At 43.1% G+C, this 18231-nt stretch overlaps 7 protein-coding genes across 7 annotated transcripts; 5 read left to right on the top strand and 2 right to left on the bottom strand.

Moving 5' to 3' along the window:
* Positions 1-263: 263 nt before the first annotated feature.
* Positions 264-2573, top strand: LOC117899957 (exonuclease mut-7 homolog). The gene is made up of 3 exons (XM_034810111.1): positions 264-1126; positions 1190-2175; positions 2238-2573. The coding sequence occupies exons 1-3, from the start codon at positions 369-371 to the stop codon at positions 2369-2371; spliced, it is 1878 nt and encodes a 625-aa protein (XP_034666002.1). The 5' UTR covers positions 264-368; the 3' UTR covers positions 2372-2573.
* A 136-nt stretch (positions 2574-2709) lies between these two features.
* Positions 2710-4460, bottom strand: LOC117899958 (5'-3' exonuclease PLD3). The gene is made up of 2 exons (XM_034810112.1): positions 3111-4460; positions 2710-3059 (listed from the first exon to the last, which is right to left on the bottom strand). Exons 1-2 carry the CDS (start codon positions 4326-4328, stop codon positions 2799-2801), a joined length of 1479 nt encoding a protein of 492 aa, XP_034666003.1. The 5' UTR covers positions 4329-4460; the 3' UTR covers positions 2710-2798.
* An 81-nt stretch (positions 4461-4541) lies between these two features.
* Positions 4542-5670, top strand: LOC117899960 (ubiquinone biosynthesis O-methyltransferase, mitochondrial). The gene is made up of 4 exons (XM_034810115.1): positions 4542-4645; positions 4710-4895; positions 4956-5488; positions 5543-5670. Exons 1-4 carry the CDS (start codon positions 4617-4619, stop codon positions 5659-5661), a joined length of 867 nt encoding a protein of 288 aa, XP_034666006.1. The 5' UTR covers positions 4542-4616; the 3' UTR covers positions 5662-5670.
* Positions 5671-5699: 29 nt separating this feature from the next.
* LOC117899962 (M-phase phosphoprotein 6) lies at positions 5700-6281 on the bottom strand. The gene has a single exon (XM_034810117.1). It carries the CDS (start codon positions 6225-6227, stop codon positions 5754-5756), a length of 474 nt encoding a protein of 157 aa, XP_034666008.1. The 5' UTR covers positions 6228-6281; the 3' UTR covers positions 5700-5753.
* Positions 6282-7228: 947 nt separating this feature from the next.
* On the top strand, positions 7229-8131 carry LOC117899961. Its single transcript, XM_034810116.1, has 2 exons — positions 7229-7890; positions 7948-8131. The coding sequence occupies exons 1-2, from the start codon at positions 7309-7311 to the stop codon at positions 8104-8106; spliced, it is 741 nt and encodes a 246-aa protein (XP_034666007.1). The 5' UTR covers positions 7229-7308; the 3' UTR covers positions 8107-8131.
* Positions 8132-8497: 366 nt separating this feature from the next.
* LOC117899959 (transcription factor E2F2) lies at positions 8498-10282 on the top strand. The gene is made up of 5 exons (XM_034810114.1): positions 8498-9000; positions 9052-9161; positions 9223-9481; positions 9548-9887; positions 9944-10282. The coding sequence occupies exons 1-5, from the start codon at positions 8689-8691 to the stop codon at positions 10045-10047; spliced, it is 1125 nt and encodes a 374-aa protein (XP_034666005.1). The 5' UTR covers positions 8498-8688; the 3' UTR covers positions 10048-10282.
* A 1774-nt stretch (positions 10283-12056) lies between these two features.
* Positions 12057-16457, top strand: LOC117901854. The gene is made up of 13 exons (XM_034812806.1): positions 12057-12227; positions 12320-12421; positions 12484-12591; positions 12649-12741; positions 12803-12859; positions 12918-13073; positions 13133-13270; positions 13418-13510; positions 13570-13707; positions 13759-13815; positions 13875-14009; positions 14074-14406; positions 14470-16457. The coding sequence occupies exons 1-13, from the start codon at positions 12105-12107 to the stop codon at positions 16321-16323; spliced, it is 3387 nt and encodes a 1128-aa protein (XP_034668697.1). The 5' UTR covers positions 12057-12104; the 3' UTR covers positions 16324-16457.
* The last annotated feature ends 1774 nt before the right edge of the window (positions 16458-18231 follow it).

The following is an 18231-nucleotide window of genomic DNA, read 5'->3' on the forward strand; positions in this document are numbered from 1 at the left end:
CACAAACAAAACAGTGCTGCCATCGTTGTACGAATTGTCATAGCACTAACAATACAGTATATAGATGTGACAACTCATACAAGCAAATCGTCACCGCGGGCATAGCAAAATGAGGTCCCACAATCTCTGCCAACATGTTCGCCAAATGACGTAGAACGTTTTGTGTTTACGTTTTGCTTGTATGAAATAAAATCCAATCAACAGAAATTAAGAAAACAAAAAGTGGACAATTATGCGCATATCTATCCACTGTCGTCGCCAGAGAGTTGCCAGCCTGTCTTTTTTTTTTGCTCTGCGACTCGGCGAGTGGCAGGCAAAAGATTTCGCGAATTTTGCAACTTGGGCCAAATTCCTGGCCCACCGCAGAGATGGCTAAGAAAATGTACAACGCTATTCCCGCCGGCTTCGAGGATGACGAGGACGAACTCGAACACTACATGGCAAACTTGAAAATAAAGCGCTTGGAGAACATTACAACAGGTGCTGGAATCAATGGAACAAACTTTGATGCCACATTGGACGCTGAAGCGCAGGAGTTCTTCACAGTGTTTCGCGAAAAATGGAACATGTACAGCAAGAACAAGTCGCCCCACCTGGGCCGGGATCTCGGCAATGCTCTGAAGGACCACAAAGAGCCGCTGCTGCTGGCTTTGAAGATCTTCGCCAATTGTCCCGACTGCAGCAACATAAAGCCGAAAAGCCTGTCACACTTTGTGCTGGACACAGTGTGCAAGCTGCACCAGGATTATCCGCAGCTGGATTGCGATCAGAACACTAGCATGATAGCATTTAATTTCGTGAAGAACTCGGGTGTGCTCTCACTCAACAATGCCATAATCGAGGCATACCGCCTGCATCAGATACGCCAGCTGCTGCTGCCCAAGCTGCGCGAGATGCTGGACGATGGCCAGTACAAGGAGGTGGCCCAGTGGGCCATCAGCCTGCAGGTGGCACACGAATTTGATATGCTGGAGCTGGCGTTTCCACTGATTGCACAGGAGAAGCTGCCGCTGGCCGAAGTGTACCTGGACCAGGCGACATCCCAACGCCTGCCGTTTGTTAAGTTTCTTGACTCGCTGCTGCACAAAGATAAGTCAGTCTTTGAGCTTTGCGAGCCCATTCTGGAGTGAGTAACAATCTTAACCAAATACCGCCGTCAAACATTAAAGCATTTCCATTTCCACTGCAGCCGCTACAAGAATTTGAAGGTCTCACATAATGTGCTGAGTTATCGCCCCATGTCGAAGATGGTGTCTCGCCTGGCCAAGAAATATGGCTTCGATGATGGCGTCACCCCGAACTACAAGTTTACAAAAACCTGCGGCTACTTGCATTATCTGTTTCGAGAGTACGAGAAGTCGCGCATTAATCTGGCCAGCTTTCGGGAGATGGTTAGCGTGCATGCCTCCGATCATGCCCTACAGGTGGACTTTGTCAGATATGTGGCGGGGGCTCAAGATTCACGCAACGAGGCCGTCTACTGGTACAAAGAGTTCAAGCTGAAGCCCAAGGATTTTCCGCACGACATTATATCGCAGATCTCACGCGGCATTAACGAAGAGGAAGCGCCCCAAACCTCCGATGATAATGGAGCCACTTCTTCGGCCACTGGCTGTGATATGTACCTGACCATGGATCTGCCAGACGATTGTCTGCTCATTGTTGACACGGCAGCACAGTTCGAGCGTATGCTTGGCCATCTGAAGCGCGAACATATCATATACATGGACTCGGAGTGGGTGCAGAATGTGTGCGGAGATTGCCAGCTCTGTCTGCTGCAGATTGCCACCGTGCGCAATGTCTACCTGATCGATTGCCTGGCCAAGCAGAGCATCACAGCGAATCACTGGCGTGCCCTCGGAGCGGATGTATTCAACAACATGAACATCCTAAAGGTGGGCTTCTCCATGTACAGCGATCTGATGGTGCTGCAGCGCTCGTTGCCGCTGCAATTGCGCCTGCTGTTGTCGCATCATTACCTCGATTTGCGCAGCCTTTGGCTGGAGCTGAAGAAGCAGCGCTTTGGCATTGAGCTGCCCTTTGGCAATGTCAATCGAGCGGGCGATGCTCTGTCGGATTTATCGCTGGTGTGTCTGGGCAAGAAGCTAAACAAGTCAAATCAATGCTCGAATTGGGCCAATCGTCCGCTGCGTCGCGAACAAATATTGTATGCAGGTAAGTCCCTGTCAGTCCCATCCATTGGATCAGAAATATGAACTAATTGCTCCCTTTTGCAGCCATTGATGCCCGTTGTCTGATGCTCATTTACAACACGCTGCTGAATCGCGTGCCCAACATTAATGTGGCCATAGACAAGAGCATTGCAAGCAACAATTTCCTGAAACGCGGCGGCAATGCCAATGTCAAGTGATCACCGATCATCCCAGAATACGGATACCTCTCAGCCCTTGTCTGGTGATTCTCCTAAACCCCAAACCCCCTACCCTCTTAATCGTAAGTTCAATGTTAAAGTTGAAGAGTATTTAATAATAAGTTTAATGAGCGTTATTAAGCGTGGTCTAATCGACAAACCCAATGTATTGAAAAATCAAAAGCAACAACCCCAGAATGAAGAAATTAATTATTATTAATCTGGAATAGATATTATTGCTGTTTTCTTTGTAAATAATTTGATATATAATTGAAATTTTCACAATTTTTTCTCTGTTGTATGAAGCGAATTATTTTATTTTATTTTATTTTAGATACAAAAATATAATCAAAACGGAGAATTATTAAAAAAATCAATGGAATAAAACTGAATAACTTGAAGGACGGCTCGTAGCACTTTTAACAATCTATTCCAACTCATGGGCATAGGGACTATTCCAATCTCGCTCAAACACATTCCTCAGGTCGCTGCGCAGCGTTTGGGTTTGCTCCGTTTCGTGCGTTTCCCTGAGCACCAGGCCAATGCCGGCAGTGTCGGTGAAGTAGTCACCAGACCAATTGGAGGTGCCTATGTATGCCACACGATCGGTCACCATGTATTTGTTGTGATTCACCCGACCAAAGGGTATCTTCTCTTGGCCCGCATCCGTGGGCACAATGAAACGTCGCTGAAAAAAAGTTTATTTAATTTCATGAAATTCTTGAATTTATCTACTTACAATTTGTATATCGATTTTGTCCTTTTTGGAGCTGAGATCCTGCAGGGATTTGAGGTATTTATCCTCACTGGGATTGGAATGCTTCCACCAGGAGATGAGCAGCTTTACGGCCACTCCTCGCTCCACTGCCGCCCGGCGCAAGGCATCATCGATGTAAGGCCAATACTTTGGATGCTGCCCATAAATGATCAGCGGATAGTAGTCCATCACAGCAATGTTCACATAGGTAATGGCCGAATCAATGGTGTTTATTATGGCGTCCAGGTCGTTGGTGCGACCGCGTGCGGAAAGTGGGGGCGGGGAACTGGACAAAAATCCCTCCATCGTTGTGTTCTTGTTCACACTTAAGATCATGGGTGAATGGAGGTTGAAGTTCGTCGAATAATCATAGCCCCAACTTGGTATATTTGAATCCGTGCTCTTTCCTAAATACCAATAGGCCTTGAAGATCTTGGCCACATCTTCGGTGAGCTGTGGACAGTTCTGGGCCAGTATTCCCATTTCCTTGACCTGCGTCAGTGCCCGCCAGTCCATGTTGGCGCTGCCCAAATAGAAATGCTGTCCATCTACAATCCAGAGTTTCGTATGCAAGACACCGCCGCCAAAGTACTTGGGAAATGAGAGGGTTACCACATCGGCAGCTCCATTGCTGGCCAGCAGCTTGGTGTCTTCATTTGGTGACACACTCGAGGGTTCACTCTGGGCTATGCGTATGTTGAGCCTGTTACTGCCACCGTTTCCATTAGCCAGAAGGCGCTTGAAGATCTCCTCGCCCTGCTGTGTGCTGGAGTCGTTCACGCCGGCTGTGTCCTCAGCCCGCAGCGTCCAGTAAAATGATGCAATGTCCAGGGACTCCTTGGCGCTGTCCAACAGCTGCTGCCAGGCCTCGAAGGTGCTCAAAAACCTTGGACTGTTCGCGGAGTAGTTGAGCCCAATGGGTATAGACTCCACCAGTTGGATATTGCAGTCGTACTTGGTCCGATCATAACTACTGCCGACGCCGCCTTTCAGGTGCTGCAATCGTGGCCGTGGCTGGAAGAACGAGGAGCCAAAGAAGAGCAGCATAAACAGCGACACCATTAGCAACTGCACGGCCGGAGGATTAGCCTCTTGTTGCTGCTGTTGTTGTTGCTGTCTGTTTTCTCCTGTTGTGGTGGCATCGGCTGCGGCATTTTCCACATCTTCCTCGTTATGCAGCGGCTTATATTGCTGCGGCATTGTTGGGTGAAAAAAATCCTAAATGATCGCCGATTAGTAATAGCCACACTCCACCTTGTTATCTATATCGATAATACGCAAGTCGCAAGTGATAATGCCAATTCTCTCTCGTTTGCATTGAAGAATGATAAAGAAAGAACCACACTGAATCGCAATTCTACAAAGCCACAGAGAGAGAAAGAGTGAGAGAGATTGTGTGTGTGTGTGTAGTGGAGAGAGGAGATTGTCAAAGCACAGGGCGGCTGTCAGCTGTTTTTCGTGAAAACTGTTATTGTTGCCACCAAAATTATGCTGCGAAATTCGGTTTATCCACACAGGTAAAAATGCTAATTAAGCATTAAATGTGTCTTGCCATTTTACTGTTCCATTTGCGTATCACAGCAAGCTGCTGCAGACTCTGGCTAAAGTGCTAGGCAGATGCAACAACAGCAGCAGCACCGGTGGCGGCGGCAGTGCAACACTCGATGCCGACACCAAACGTGAAGTGGAACATCATGAGAATCAAGCCACAGATTGGTGGAACCAGAATGGCACAATGGAAGCCCTGCATGCCCTCAATGAAATACGGTATGTTTCGAGATTTCCAGAAAATATTCACCCGAGTACAAAGTTCTAAATTCTGCGCAGCGTTCCCTTTATACGGGATGGCATCGTTGCGCGCGGCAATGTCATGTCTCATTACGTAAATACAACAAAGGTCTTGAAGGGACAAAGCCTGCTGGAAGTTGGATGTGGTGGCGGCCTGCTGACCGAGCAACTGGCGCGCCTGGGCGCCCAGGTTACGGGCATAGATTTGGCCGAGAAACTGATTGCCGCTGCTAAGGTTCACTTGAAGGAGCTTAGTCCGGAGCTGGTCAGCAATGTGAAGTATAAAATGGAGCCAGTCGATCAGCACGCCAAAGCGAATTGCGAGCGCTACGATGCGGTCATTGTATCCGAGGTACTCGAGCACGTGGACGACAAGGTGGCCCTGCTGGAAGCGTGTGTGCGTAGCCTCAGGCCAGGTGGATCCATCTTTATCACCACCTTGAACAAAACTCTACCCATGTGGGTGGCCGGAGTGGCCATAAGCGAGTATGTGTTGAACCTGGTGCCAAAGGGCACGCATCATTGGGATAAGATGATTTCCCCACTGGATGTGCAGCGCATATTGGACACGAGTAAGTAGGAATTAGCTGTATAGCACTTAAACATGCTCATGTTCTGTCCCCTAGTGAACTGTCAGACCGTTCTGGTGAATGGCAGCACCTATGACTTCTGGAACAACTCTTGGCGCTGGATAAACACGACCCAAATGTGCTACGCCCTGCAAGCAGTGAAGGATTCGGAGTGAAGTTATATTTTTAAGATAACTAGCATTAAGACACTATGTAAAAACTAAAAGGTTTAATGTTTAAAGCAATGATTAAACGAAGGCTGCGCTTCTTAATCGTCGTCTTCGTCGCGAGGTCTCTTGAATTGTGGCTTTTGTTGCTTTTGGTTGCCTTGTTTCCGCTTGAGGTCGTTCTTCGTGCTAAACTTCTTGGACATGTTATTGGCGACGCTGGGCGCCTTATTGGTGTAGTATGCCTTGGCCATGTCCTGGTCGGACACCTCCTTGGGCTGTTCGGGTTTCACTTTAGCCAGCTTCTGAGCCAACTCCTGTTCCATTAGCAGCTCAAGCTCCGGGTTCATGCCGCGAAAACTGAGACGTCCGTCGATGAGGCCAGCGCAAATGGTGTAGCTGGGCTCGATGATGAAGTTGGAGTTGGAGTTCAGCATTTTCGCGTTGATTTCGTTCGAGTACAGTGCCCGGCTCTGCTCGTCGTCATCTTCCTTGTCCACCTTGACTCTCGTGCGCTGCATGAACTTCATGTCCAGGACACCTCGCGAGAGTCTCGGCTTGATTTTAGACGGCATTTTATTATTAATTGTATTACTACTTTAACTAATATAAAAAAAAAAAATTGTGCACGTTGTTCCACGGGGTGAAGAATGTAAGAGCAAAACAAACGAAGCCAAAAAGCCACAGTGTTGTGAAACGTATGTCAGAACTGAGAAAACGTGGCGGGCATGCCATTCAAATTATTTTATGAAATTTATGAATCAAATCAGAGTGCGCCCAGACATTCAATTCCTGTTTTGGTTTGGTTCTGCTCTTTCTCGAAATCTCAAATCTAACACCATGCTGTCTTCCAAACGATACCCCCATAGGCAACGTGAGCAAAGTCAAATTAATAACCACGTACAGTATTTGGAAAATATCTTTGCTCACAAAGGAAATCTTATCACCATGATTCGCTTCTACGCCGGCCACGAGTGTCTGTGGAACAAACGGCAAGCGGATTACCCTAACCTAAGAAAAAGAAATCAACTTTGGAGCTGGATAGCGAAACAGTTTGGTCCGGGCGTGTCGGGATCTGAAGTTGAATGTGTAATTCATGGCCTGCGTAGACAAGCCTTGGCCGAGTTTAGACGCATTGAAGCATGTAAAATGAGGGATGGACTCTGCGGCAAGCCATCCTTTGATCTTCTGGAAGAGTTTCAGTTCCTGCTGCCGGAGGTAGTGAAAGTTGAGAATCAAACTCCTACAGAAGCTCCTGCCCATGACTTGCAACCCAGTCTCACAGTGCATCAGCCTGCTTCCATTGCATTGGAAGACTCTGGAAGACTGCAAGAAACTGACGAAGACAGTCAGGAAGGCTCTTGCGAAGCAGGCCGTGAAGATTTGGATGAATTCTGTTTTGAATTAAGGCAGGAATTGGGCCAGCTTGCTCCAGATGTTTGCTTGAAAGCACAAAAGAAGATACTTTTGGTCATGCACGAGACTCGAGTAAAGCGTAAACCTACTAAAATCAAACCAATTTTGAAGAAATTCGTTCACTGGAATTTGCCCTAGCCTCAGGGAAACCCGTACACACACATGTGTTGTGTGTGTGTGTTTGTGGTTTGGGTTTGAAAGATTCCAGCTTCAAAATTAATACTGTGAAAATTTGTTGTCATGTCAAACTCAAGCTTCATTGGATTAATCAAAAAGAATTATCACAGCTTAATAAATTTATTCTCCTCCGATTCGGACGCGGCGGCATCTTCGCCGCAGTGTCGTCTGAACGCATTCAATGTGAAATTCAATCGAAGAGCCAAATTCCACACGCTACTGTCGCAAAAGGATACGGTGAACAAGCTGATACATCTATACCGGCAGAATGAATGCCTCTGGAATCCGAGTTGTCCGGACTACAAGAGTTCCGAGTACCAGGAGAAGGTGTGGAAGAATATTGCCTCTGCCATAGATACAAATATGCCGGTTGTGCCCGTCAAACGGAAAGTGCATGTTCTGCGAGATCAATGGGAGGCAGCCAAGGAGTTACCGATGCCCAACTTCTTTGATTATCCAGACTTTGGTTTCCTCAGCCAGGCGTCCGCTGCGGTCGAAGAGCAGCCGAACAACGACCAGGTGCTGGAATCAGATCGCATGGATTCAGGCAGTGAGCAAACCATACAAGCAGATGAAGCAATGGCGGTATATCCATCAGAGTATGTCATTTCGAACAAGGCTCAGCATATTGCCAATCTTTGTGAGGTAATATTGTAAATTCTATTTTGACTTTACTAGAGCACGATACTTCTTCCCCCGCAGGTAATTCGAATTGATTTAGAGCAAATACACGATGAATTTTTTTTTGAAGCAAAGTGGAAAATCCTAGATGTATTACGGGATGCGCAGTTAAAACAGCTGCAAAGGCTGCAGGAGAGTCAGAAACCAAATTCAGATGATGCAGATTCAACAACTCTATAGAAACAAATTAAATATATATAAAATATAATTTAATTTGTTTTTCATAGTATTTAACCCTAGAAGGGGTAACACGAACCCACTAATGGTTTGTTTTTTCTATTTTTCATATAGACACTCCAGGTCAAAAATCTCTAGTCGGCTTAAGCTTAAAAAAACTTCAAAAGTCTATAATGGCTTCTTTCACAAAAAACAATTGCGTATTGTTTTCATATTATAAAAGTTGAAAAGTGTCTCTGTACTGTAAAAGGACTCCTGTTCGACGAAGATTGCCTTTGCGGGGTAAAATTTGCTGCTACCTTCTGGGGTTAAGCAGCCGCTTGTGTTGGTAAATTCGACAAATGTCAGTGCTGTGCAGCTGTACAGTCATGCCCATGCATCATTACACAGCACTAAAAGTCAGAGTAGAAAAAAGTGACATAAATAAATGGCGGAAAATTTTGCTCAAGCGCCAACATTTGTATTTAAGTGTGATTTATCGTAAAAATAGGCAATCTTTACGTTGTTTAAACGCGTGTCAAATCCAGCTCATCCACTTTTATATTAAACATATATCGAACAAAGATTTCTATTAGAACGCGTGCCATGTACAAGCGTAAATCTGCTAGCATTGGAATAAGAGACAGCGCGGGCCCGGGCTCTGGCCTCACGATGAAGAACATCAGCGCCAAAGGTGCTGCTAGCAATGTGGACATGGATGAGACGATGACGATAAAGTCGTATGAGAATGATAGCGTTCACATGGACATGTCCCAGGACCAGCAGCAGCAACAATCGCTAAAGTCACCGTCCCAACCCCAGCCAGGTCAGCAGCGCTCTGTGGGCTCTCTGGTCTTATTAACCCAAAAATTTGTGGAGCTCATGAAGTCGAATGGTGGGTCCATTGATCTGAAAGAGGTAAGTGTATTGACATTATTTGGCTACTTTTATTTATTGCGTTCGTTTAAGGCCACGAAAATCTTGGATGTGCAGAAGCGTCGTATATACGATATAACCAATGTGTTGGAGGGCATTGGCCTGATTGATAAAGGCAGACACTGTTCCCTTGTGCGCTGGCGGTAAGTGTTCCCATCGTTTGTGGTGTTCCATTTGTCCAATTTTGTGTTTGGTTCGCAACAGCGGAGGAGGATTCAACAATACCAAGGACCAAGAGGAGTACGACCTGGCGCGTGAGCGAACCAATCATCTGAAGGAGGAGGAGGAAGATCTGGACAAGCAACTAGAGTATGCGCAACGAAATCTGCGATATGTAATGCAAGATCCAACAAATCTCTCATATGCCTATCTCACGCGGGACGATCTTCTCCAAATGTATGCGGATAACTCGGTGTTTACCATACCCAATTACGACGAAGAGGTGGAGATCCAGCACAATGATGTAAGTCACTTTTCAGAAGCTAATTAACCATAGTCGTAACGCTACATTCATTCCCTCCCCAAAAAGAGCGAACTCCGCGTTTCCCTGGACAATGGCAGCACCATTGATATACGGCTGGTCACAAGCCAGGGAAAGAGTACAACAAATCCAAACGACGCTGACGGTTTCTTTGACTATCGGCGCTTGGACACCCCATCTCCATCGATCTCCTCACGATCCAGCGAAGATGGCAGCGGTCCCACAAGCACTGGCAACGTCATCACGGACGAGCACACGTACTCGTGCAATCCCGATCTAAAAGAGGAGATGAAGCTGCTGGAAAACGAACTCACTGCGAAAATAATCTTTCAAAATTATATGACTGGCCACTCGCTGAGAAGATTTTACCCCGATGATCCCAATTTAGGTTGGTGTTGGTGCCCATTTCTCAATACTATGTGATTTATATGATTTTAATTACAGAAAATCCGCCACTTGTACAACTGAATCCCCCACACGATGACTTTAACTTTGTACTGAAAAGTGACGAAGGCATCTGTGAGCTTTTCGACGTAGAATGCTCTTAGCTGCGGGACAGACGGGACTTTCAACGACTTTGTAACGATTGTAGTTGGCCGAGTGCGTTGTGCAAATATTTATGATTAGTACAATTTTGACTTTTGATTTCTTTTATAGAAGTAGAAATTTTAACTAGCTTAATTCCATGTATTTTTGGCAGACTAACAACAACCCAATAAATCGTGTAGAAACACTCATGCATTCCTTCTTTAAAAGAATGTATGGTGGTTTATACATTGCATACCTTTTTTATTGTACATATGTATATCAATTAAATTTTTATTTTTGATTAATAATGCCCAGGTTTTACTTTTTGAGGATTCTCGCGATATTTTGTGTACCATTAATTTACCGACTTCAGCTGCAGGTGTATGTGCCCTTTTTAAAATAAAGGCGCACTTGATGGGATAACCATCTGATAATTTACTTAAATACTTTTACTTAGTTTGGTTTAGCCTAACTAACTAGCTTGGAATCTCAGCACTGAACATACATATAATTATATACATATATAAATAAATAAATCAATTGGCTAATTTTAAATTTTTAAATAATCCCTTTAATTGGATTGATGGGGCTTAACAATAGAGGGAAGATATGTATTTAAAAATGTTACTACATGACAACTACACATGGATATCAAAGAAAAATATCGTCACAACAAAAAGCGATGTTTGGTACCCTGTACCCTTGGAGTGATGGATACCCTCGAGGACAGTTCAAAAGCAATATAATGCTATTTTTCTGGTTGACCTTTTTAGTTTTAACCTTGTTTTTTCAATTAATCCAATAAAGTCCGTAGTTAGATTAGATTATTGAGGCAACTACCAGCCTCCGGCGGCGGATGGACATCCATCGGTGAAGGTTGGCCAATAGGAGTAGAAAATGGGTGAGAGTATATAAAAATATGAGAAAAAAAAAAATCAAAGAATCGGTGAGTTCTTATACGATAATGAAGGTTTTTTTCATTATTATCCGGTGTTCCTTAGTTAAAAAAAGGGTTAATTCCAATTTTTAAACCGGTGTCTAGCCACAATTATGTTGTGAAGATAAAAGAACTGCCCCCCAAACCACTCCGAGCTTTCTATAATATTTACCTATGTTCAGGCGCAATAGATTTCTTTTCTCTTTTGTTGCGCGCGCTATTTGTCAAAAATTTGTATGATATCAGTTAACATACATGTGGGTCCACATGTTACATACACTTACATACTGTAAGCAAAGCTCCCTTGCTTCCAGAAGGCGTGATTTGAATGTTTGAACTTGTAAAATAGAAGATCATAAGGTTTTCAAACCAATAAAAATTAGTCCTTCAAATACGCCAAATTGATTTTTCAAACGGATAAAATTATTGTTTCAGTGTTAAAAGTCTTTGAAAGCTGGTAATATCAAATAGAACATTAAAATCGTGGAATGGCATTTAAGACTACGGTATATTTACAGTATATTTTGAAGATGCAATGGTATATTTTATCGATAATTCGGATTTCACACTTAGGGTTGTCAAATATTTACAAATTATATCTGTGATATATATATCTTGCAAAAAATATCAAAATAATATAAAATATATCACTGCAAAAATGTGGATATATTTGTGATGCAACTAAATTCCGCGCGCTGCGGAAATAAATAGTTCCCAGAAAGAAAGTATAAACCTTACATATGTTTATAACATCTTTAATCCTTATTCCAGTTTTCTGTGTTTTAATTTGACTTATTCAACTTTTCTTCGCTATGCATATATACTCCTTTTGAGTGGTTATATGGGTTTTTGGTTCAAAACAGACATCCAATTTTGTGCACATATAAAATAAACTCACATAACTCATAGATCCTTGTTAGATCCGACCTTAAAATATCAAAAATTATCTCAAAAACCTATGAATATATTGATATTTTGGAAAAAAATTCACGATATATATATATTTTTATTTTATAGAAATATCGATATATTGATATTTTGATATATAATATATATTTGACAACCCTATCATAACGGCACTTCATGCAACCAACAAAAAAAATTTGTTTTTAATTTTAATTTTCACGTGCGATCCAAAAAATGCGAGAGGAGCAGAAGATTAAACTGTTTCTGCAAATCAAGAAAAAACATGGTGAAGATACATTTTCGGAGGCCGAATGGCAATATTACCAAGAAGACTTCTTACGGAGCTGGGAAAGAAAGGTTTATATATCCAGTATAATACAGTATATATACAGTAATGTGACAATAAATGAATTTGATTGTATTCCTATTTATTTCCATCGTTTCATAAGAATAAGACATCTGTAGATGAAGTGGTCGAAGCCGTGTTCCAGCAGATACAGCGAGAAGACGAAGCTACGTCTCCTTCTCAGGATCACACCGACTTCCAAAATGCAAGAAACATAACAAATACTGATTGAATAGGTACATTTAACATATCATTTCTATCGTCCAGGGCAAACTATCGCCTCGTGGCGGATCTATTTTGCCTGCTCAGGAGCTCAATGACTCATCGATGCGGAGACCCAGTTCGCTTTCTCCGAACCTGCGGGGCCCTGAAAAGGTATACAACTAAATCGATGCCGTTTGAATGATACTAACTATTATCTATATCGTACAGACGGACCAATCGCGATCATTAACGCCTCGCTACAGCGCGGCTGAAACAGATGGATCGATTCCATCTCCTCGGGAGCACATTATCTATGGAGTGGTAAGCAATCTGATAAATACTGATTCATCAACTATTAAAACAAAGCAACTCTATACTTCAGGTGGAGGCACAGGCGGAACTGGCACTGAATCCTGATGGGCCCACTGAGCTTGAAAATGTAAGAAACAAAATAATAATTCCTCAGAATGTGTTAAGATAGCATTTATATCATTCAGGCAGGCCACGAGCGATCAAGAAAGCCCATCAAAACTGTGACAAATCCGCCAGAGACTACAGAATCTACTGGATCTATTTCAACTGCTCGGGAGCTCGCTGGCACTTCGAAGCCGACCAAGTGTAGACCGAACTCGCTGCCCCTGGACCTTGAAAAAGTGGGAAATCTATTAATAACGTTTTAAATAATTTGTAACTTATAATTTATATCGCTCAGGGCGACAAGTCGCGACCATCACAAAGAAGACTAACCTCGAAACTTGATACTGAAACGGTAGCGACTGCTCAGGAGCCCAATGTCTCATCTAAGAAAATACCCAACTCGCTTCCACAGGATCTTCCTGAACCCGAAAAGGTGAGATACAAAATAAATGCTAATTTCATAGATATAAAAAACATAAATAATATATAATATATATTTTATATATAAATGTAGGTCAACATTTGTCTATCTATCGCTAGTTAAACCATTCAACTATATTCTTTCAATTATATCTAATAGGCAACCAAAGCTGGATCTTCAAAACCTAGAGATAGCTCGGGTAATGCTGACGGCTCTCAACCGCCTCCTCGAGACAACATAGATATTAAGAAGGTAAGATATCTTATAAATGCTGGCAAAATAGGTACCAAAATAAAATATCTGTCCTTCAGACGAAGCAGACACGTAAAATGAAGCGTAAACCCAGCTGCACAGGCGGTCCAGAGGAAGAAGCCAATCATGATGGAGATATTTCGCCCGCTCGAGAGCACACTAAGCATGGATCTGCGGGGTCTTTTCTTGATCGCCAGGTAAGAAACTAAAAAAAGCTTTGAATTGAAATTATAATTTATATTGTTTAGGAAGAAAATTCGCCAGAACTGGCACAGACTCTTGGTGGACTCACTAAGCTAGAAAAAGTAAGCAATAAAATCGGTAATGCATGAAAATTGATTAATTTACATTTTCTATTGTTCAGGCGGACCAATCGGGACCATTCAAGTCTAGCCAAAGCTCGGTTTTAGCTGGTAGCAAACCCACGGCGACTCCAGACAGACATATTCCGCCATTGACTCCCGAAGAATCTACTACGTCCAGCCCTGAGTTTCCAATGGTATCAAACATAATTTTTGCTTATATTAAATCAAAGCTATTAAAATATACTTTTTATCGTTCAGAGTCTGGCGGAGCTATCGCGTTCATTGAAGCATGCAAATGAAGACACACTGCACTCTAGCATCCTCAAAAGGCGTCACGACACCCTGAAATCTGGCTGGAAAAGTAAAGAACTTAGGGATTCGCTTGACGATTTGCCCTTGTCTCAATTGCGGAGTCGAATATTATTTAACCAAAATTGCACTGAAGCAGAGGGAAGAAACCCTGAAAATATTGAAAACCATTGTGCCAAGAGTCCTGTATCTCCAGGGTCAGTTAAGCGTAAATCACCGACAGAACCAACCAAACCAACACCATTGCAGCCGATCAAGAGAAGAAGACAAAAACATGTTCCAGTAAAAGTTTTAAGCTGCATTATGGAATATATACATCCTAACAGATTTCTTTTGTTGCCACAGATTAGCCGACATCTGGAGAGTGTTCGTTCAATGTCTAAGATTGAAATGGATCCAACTCCTATCGATTTAAGCACTGACATATTTGAGGAATCTGTAGAGCAGATTGATATTGATTTAGAAAAGGCAGCGGAGTATGCTCCGGAGTTGGCCGACAACGCCATAACGAGCTGCTGGAGTGAGCAACAGATCGATTTAAGCCGCGAGAACAATGTGGAGGACATTGAGATATCTCCAGACATCGATAATTGCCTGAAGAGCTTCACCAGTAAAACACCAAGCGAAATTTACGATCAATTAGCCGACACAACGGAGTTCTTTGAACGTTTGCCAAATTCCTCTACTGTCGACTTGGAAAAGGCAGACCTCATGCTGCTCACCGGCGAAGAGGAGGACGTTCTTGACTACGAAGAGGATGGAGACATTGACGATGATGTCCTATCGGTTACGGCTGCATCTTGGGATGGCATGGATGAAGTGAAGACAAAACCAGAGATTGAAGAAGCTTCGTTCAAAAATTATCGCATACCCCGAGTTAATACAGAGGCACTGGAGACAACAGCTGGCACGCAACAGCCAATAATGCCAACGCGCTGCGTCAATGAGGAAATTCTGAAAGAAAAGGAACAGCCGGAGCCACAGAAGCGGATATTAACGAAACGGAGACAATCAGGGTCTGCTGCGCCGTCGTTTGTGCCCGACCAACATGAAGTGCCCTCTTCAACATTACCTTTAGTGCCTGCCCCAATAATTCAATCACAGTCTGGCCAGAAGCCGAGCCTAATCGCCCATACGGCATACAAAAGACCTACAGAGCGCACACCAATAATGCACACGTTGAACGGACAGTCAGAGAGAAATATAGAAGCGCAAACCATATATTCCGTGCCTCCTACAGCTCTTACGTCTTCAGTACGTATCCCAATAATATACTCAACCAACGACCAGGAAGGGATACAGCTTCGGACCTATCCAGCATATTCAGCGCCTGCTCCAATTGTAACGCAGCTACAGGATAAATCCATATTTATGAACCCTGCTGCAACAATAACGCAATCGTTTGACAATCCACGTGAACACATACTAACCGCTCAAGATATGGCGGAACCTCAACCGCAAATTGCCCCGCCATATCGTTATTCGGCTGAGAATAACAATTGCTTTCGTCCGAGTGATAAGAAATGGTTTAGTTGTGAGTACTGGATGGTGAATCTATTTGGAGTCAAGTGCTATGCAAATCTAGACGATGAATGCACCGCTCAAAGCTGTAACCATACATTCACCGGCATAGGAGAGTTTACACGGAAAGTAATGAAATTGGATGAGCCTAATCTGTTATTCACATATCACCGAATAGTAATGCATAGTCAGCGCCTCTTTCTCACATTTGCTTCGGTTTATGTGGATGTATTTGAATCGAAAAATATGCCAAATGACTTGTTGCACTTGCTGATGGATTGCCGCTTATACAAGTCCTTTAGTGCTCCAATTGTTAGCAAAGCCTTCAATGCCATGAAAAACACGGGCTTGGAAAAGCATGCAACGTGTTGCATTATGAGTAACTTATGGACGCCCAGTAGAGCTCACGAGTTCCGGGAGATGACGTTAATGATCTTACATGTTTTATCAACCTCCAATTGGTACACTTATACTGATAATATAGTGAAGCTATGCCAAACACAAGGGTTCCATTTACCACCTAATATACTGATAACCATTCTCTCGTCGACGCACGGGAAACAAGAATTAAAAAACGACGCTTTGAAGCTCTTGTTGGTCTTACGAGTCGGCTCTGGGGGATCGAATACAGAGCTTACGACAGCTATCGTTAAGTTTATGGAAGATAACTCTCAATGAGAGGTACACCAGCTTGGACCAATATATTTTTAAATGGCTGTTGAACAGCAGAATCAAACACAATCAGAATACATGTTTTTGGGTGCGCAATTATAAATCCCCATCGGACTTGGTATCATTATTGTAATGATATTAAATATTTCAATTTATTAATTTACAAACATGTTTGTATTACGATAATTATGACGATTCAATAAAACAGGACTAATAACTATAGAAATTAAAGAGGGGTTATTATATTTTTTGTGTTTCAGTTGTTTATGTTTTTCTATTAAAATATTCGTTCCACTGTTGGCATGTGCCGCCTTGGACATGAGAAAAGAGGTACACACATACAGATGCACATATGTATGTATATAAGTGGATACATAAACGGTAAACATTATTAGGAGTACTCAAGCTCTTGACGCAGGCGGTTTAAGTGTTGACTTTTAATAAGGATGGTGAAAATCATCATAAACAATTATTTAAGATGTCATATTTTTCCAATTTATACTAAATAAAAATTAAATTTGTTTTTAAATAATAATTGCAATAAAATTAATTGATGGTGTGTGAACACTGCTTCAAGGCAACAAAAATGGCCGAAAATATCGATATATCGTAAAGCATCATGTCGCTACCGTTGTGGCTGCCGGCCTACTGAGAATAATAAGAAAACAAGGCCGCAAATTGACTTAAAAATGTCGTGGAAATTGTCATCAAGCGAAATCGCCAGTCAATTCCGCCCGAATTCGTCACTGGACGATGTAAATGACAAGGACAAAGACGACGACGTGGTTGAGGACGATGTGTTGACAATGAACACATCTTGGGATGGCCTGGACGATTTGGAAAGTAACCATGAGTTTGGAGAGAACGAGAACGATCAATTCCCAATGCCATCGAAAAACATTCAAATGAATCAGAGAAAAAACCCTAAGTCAAAGCAGATAAAGCAAACTCCATACACAAAGAAAGAGAAGAATCTTAAAATGAATAAACCACCAACGGCGACTCCTACATTTGCGGCGTCTGCTGCTGCAAGGCCTCCCCAAAGGGGCCGACGAAAGCTTGGCGTACGCCAAAACAAGCGTCACCCAAATCAAGGGCCACGTTCAGCTGCAACTTCAGTGGCGTCAATATGGCAGAACCCAGTTAAAGGCCAGGCACAGGCTCAAGTACACTGGATGCCACATGGGAACCAAATCGCAGTAAACAGGCCGCTCCCACAGACTTCAGTACGTATTTCAACAATGCAACATTCTCTTAACAACCAGGAACAGTTTCTGATGCAAGGAAACGCACTTGTGCGAAATATTCCAGCTGTGTCTGTACAGCCGCCTCCAGCTGCATCTGTACAGAATCCTGCAGCTTTATCTGTAGTGCCGATTTTGACTAGAAGGCACTCGCAGTGCGCCCAGCCACAGCGAATGAATATTAAACGGTGTTACTTATCAACGATGACGACGGATGTTGACAATGGAAATTTTAAAATTGATTCTAAATATCACCCTCGGACTGCGGAGCTAATTAGTGTGACCGAAACGCAATGGCAACACTCTCTGCACTGGATGCTTGATTTATTTGGTGTCCACTGCTTTGACGCTATTTACGATGAATGTCAGGTTCGCAAGTGTAATCATAGCATCAGCGACTTTAAAGATGTGTTCAACAAACTGTTGCACCTAAGTGCGGATAGTCTTCTGATCACATATGGTCTGCTACGACGTCATCAATTTCTGTTCCTGCTTTTCGCTGAATGCTTCGCTAATGCTTTCAGCAAACGCAATCTACATGAAGACTTGTTGCACTTGCTCGCCGATTGTCGGCTGTATAAATCCGAAAGTGCGCGCATTGTTGGTTTAACCTTTAGGATCCTGAAAAACAACGGCTGGGAACTCGAAGCTATGGCGTGCATTATGGAGT

This window comes from Drosophila subobscura, chromosome U (genome assembly GCF_008121235.1).
Source record: "Drosophila subobscura isolate 14011-0131.10 chromosome U, UCBerk_Dsub_1.0, whole genome shotgun sequence".
Classification (NCBI taxonomy): domain Eukaryota; kingdom Metazoa; phylum Arthropoda; class Insecta; order Diptera; family Drosophilidae; genus Drosophila; species Drosophila subobscura.